This window comes from Hippocampus comes, unplaced genomic scaffold (genome assembly GCF_001891065.2).
Source record: "Hippocampus comes isolate QL1 unplaced genomic scaffold, H_comes_QL1_v1.1 scaffold1, whole genome shotgun sequence".
NCBI classification, from domain to species: Eukaryota; Metazoa; Chordata; class Actinopteri; order Syngnathiformes; family Syngnathidae; genus Hippocampus; species Hippocampus comes.
In genome coordinates, this window is record NW_017805010.1 from 3,535,403 (window position 1) to 3,538,553 (window position 3,151).

Below are 3,151 nucleotides of genomic sequence, written 5' to 3' on the forward strand. Positions count from 1 at the left end.
TTTTCAAAACGGCCAATGCATGAAAATTAAATGGTCACATTTAGGAGTAAAAATTAAATGATTTTCATTTATTAATCTGTTGTGTTATGTTCTGCATTTGGAGAATCATCAATACGTAGGTCCGTGGTTAAGGGGATATTGATGTTATGACAAACAGGTTAGGGGCTACACATATTTTTCAATATTTTTTATTTCATCAATCCATCATCCATCCATCCACCATCCATCCATTTGTTCATTATCTTAACCCCTTATCCTCACGACGGTCAAGTGCGCGCTAAAGCCTGTTTCAGTTTAGTTTAGTTTGGTTTAGTTTAGTTTACCTTATTTTTGTTCGGTGTACAGAAAACAAAACAAGTTTGCGACGCACAAACGAAATCTCTTTGAAGGCTCCGCCCAGTTTTTGGCCACGTGGAAATACGTCACTGAAAAACTTGCCAACTCGAGATGCATTGAAAGTTAACGTAACTTTGACCATTTATAATTGGAGCTTTATTTTATATTATTAAGAACAATAGTTGTTGAGAAAATAGATCGTTGTTTTCAATTAAACTGTTGACATAGTACGTTCCGTGGTTCTTTGTATGAACCTTAACGTATGTGGGCGTACACGCTTGCGATTATCCGAGCATGGTCGGAAGTCGTGAAGGCAACTAAAGTTCAACCGTGTGAGTTGTGACATCGCTCAACAAATGGAAGCAAAACACAACAGTGCCGACGAGACTTTTACTCCCGGTAAGTGAAATAAAATGTTAATATCAATATCACGACATCAGAGCAAGTAATGACGCTGTTGACATTATGAAAACTTTGTTGTCATTCGCTTTTCCAAGTGACCGAGAGTGCCCGCGCATCTGTTTTGATGTTTCTTTGCTAACTCGAGTGTTACTACTTGTAATTGCCAGTAAGATGTCTTTCTTACAGTTTTTTTTTTTTTTTTGGTGGTTGTATCCTACATTGTTTTCAAGAAGCACTTACAGACCTCCCACGTTAGTTATTCAGGTCAGCTCATTAGAGCAATAATAGCCTAGGTCATCGGAGCTATTTCAGTTGCATGGCTGGGACGTAGTCAAACACTCAATCGCCAAAGGCTTCCTTGCTTAAAAGGTGACACTGGTATATACATTAGGCATGACAAAATACATTGTCCTTAAAATAACTATGTAATATTCTTAACACTGTGTTTGTGTAACCCACCACCCCTATTCCTTGGACAAAGTATTCGTTTTTACGCGAGATCTCTCAACGTCACCGTTGATTGAGTTAATAATTAAACTACAGTACCGTACTGTTTATCTCCTCAGACCCAGGGGGGGCAGAAGCAACACAAGATGCCTCCTGTGAGCAAAGCTCCGACGGAATTATCGCTCGACAGATGAGTGAACAGGGCCGATTTGCCTATGCTGCAGTGTGTGGTGTCTCACTTGGACAGTTGTTTAATGGGGATGAAAACAGGTAACAATAAAGTTGGACAGTGTCAAGTTATGTCCAATGTAAAAACAGATATGTCAAAAAGGTGTTACAACTACACGTGTTTTTTTTTTCCATACTAGTGTGTTCAGGGAACAGTACCTGCAGGGCCTGGTCCACTGGCTTGACCTGGATGAGTCTGTGATGCCTGTCATGGGGGCCTTCCTGTCAGGCCTGGGCTTTGAGGGCTCTGACACCTTCCTATCCATCCTGCAAGCTGAATCACTGATGTCTACAGGCGCCATCCCCATCATACAGGTATCATTGTAATAGCAAATGAGACTAAGATAACTTTTACACCACAATACCTGCTTGGTAGAAGAGCCCCATTTATCTGCTTCCTCCGGCCTCTTATCAAAAAACAAAAACAAAACAAGTTTCTCTTGTTCTATAGCCACATGCCAGGAAGTAAACACAGGAGACCATCGTTCCCCTCCATGGCTGTTTGATAGCGTGTCTCATTTTATCTGATTTGTTCATTGTGCCACAGCTTTGGCAGTTTCTTTCAGATATTTTGCAATGATAAATAAACCAACACTAAATGTAAGTGTACTGTCGCAACATGTTGTTCTGTTTTTATTAGTATTTAAACAAAATTATTTCTGGATTGCAGGACTTGGTGTCTTTCTCTGTCAAAGATGGTAAGAAACCTTACTAAATATATTCCAGTGAAAATAGAATTTTGTGCAAAATCGTTTTGATTTTGATTTGGCCATAGGAAGTAATGAAAAATAAATAATGCGTTCCACAGTCCAAATGTCTCGACCATAAAATATATAGAATAACTGTGCAAGCCATTTTGTTCATCTTCAGCATTATTCACACTCATAGAAACATAATATTAAGTAAATCAGTGCTAAAATTATGAAATAAAACCAATAACACAATCATTCTTAACATTGAGGTGAGTGGCAAATGACAAAGGCTTACAGAACTGAGTTAGAGTGACATATCTTCAAGTCAGAAGTTTTGTATTTTTTACTTTTGACTTTACGCAGGTTTTACTTATATATTTTTACCGAAATAATATATGCAGCCTTTTTTTTTTCTTTGTAATAAACTGAAAGTGAGATGTTCCACCCCATGCTCTCAGGCCACTACGATGCCAGAGCGAGGGTGCTCATCCGGCACGTCGGCTGCCTGCTTCGAGTGTCCCCGCAAGAGCTGGAGGAGTTTGAGGAGACGCTTGGAGAAAGGCTGACAGAAGGAGGAGAGGAGAGCGAGTAAGATGCTGAACAAGTGGCTTATTGTTTTCAAAAGTCTACCTTCGCTTCACATTAAGATTCTTTTACAGATTTATTCATATTGTTTCAAAATGTAACTCATGCAGCTGATTCCAATGCTTTGTTTACTAGGGAAGAGTTATCCCGGCGACGGAGGAAAGAAAGAGGTCGAAAATTAAGACGCTACTTTCTCATTGGACTCGCAACAGTCGGTGGTGGAACATTGATTGGTGATTATCCATATATTGTCCATGCCGTTTATCATGTGGCCATAGCAGAACTGGAGCCATCTCATGGCGAGAGGTGGGGTGCACAATGTCGAGATCACCTGTCAATCAAGGCTTTGAGGAAAACAAACAAGACTTTACAATTAATAAATGCCCGGTCCCTTCTGCAGCTGAGTAAATGGGGAAAACATGAGGAAACAGCTGCTTTTTTTTTTTTTTTTTTTTTTTTTT

The 3,151-nt window shown here is 39.5% G+C and overlaps 1 protein-coding gene across 1 annotated transcript in view; it reads left to right on the plus strand.

The window, feature by feature from the left end:
* Positions 1-435: 435 nt before the first annotated feature.
* The window catches only part of tmco4 (transmembrane and coiled-coil domains 4), an 8,332-nt gene continuing 5,616 nt past the window's right edge, over positions 436-3,151 (plus strand). The window contains exons 1-6 of the mRNA XM_019863153.1: positions 436-735; positions 1,305-1,455; positions 1,554-1,728; positions 2,084-2,111; positions 2,564-2,693; positions 2,826-2,923. Coding sequence (XP_019718712.1) covers positions 693-735; positions 1,305-1,455; positions 1,554-1,728; positions 2,084-2,111; positions 2,564-2,693; positions 2,826-2,923 — 625 coding nt within the window. The 5' untranslated portion in view covers positions 436-692. The remainder of the gene's footprint in view (positions 736-1,304; positions 1,456-1,553; positions 1,729-2,083; positions 2,112-2,563; positions 2,694-2,825; positions 2,924-3,151) is intronic.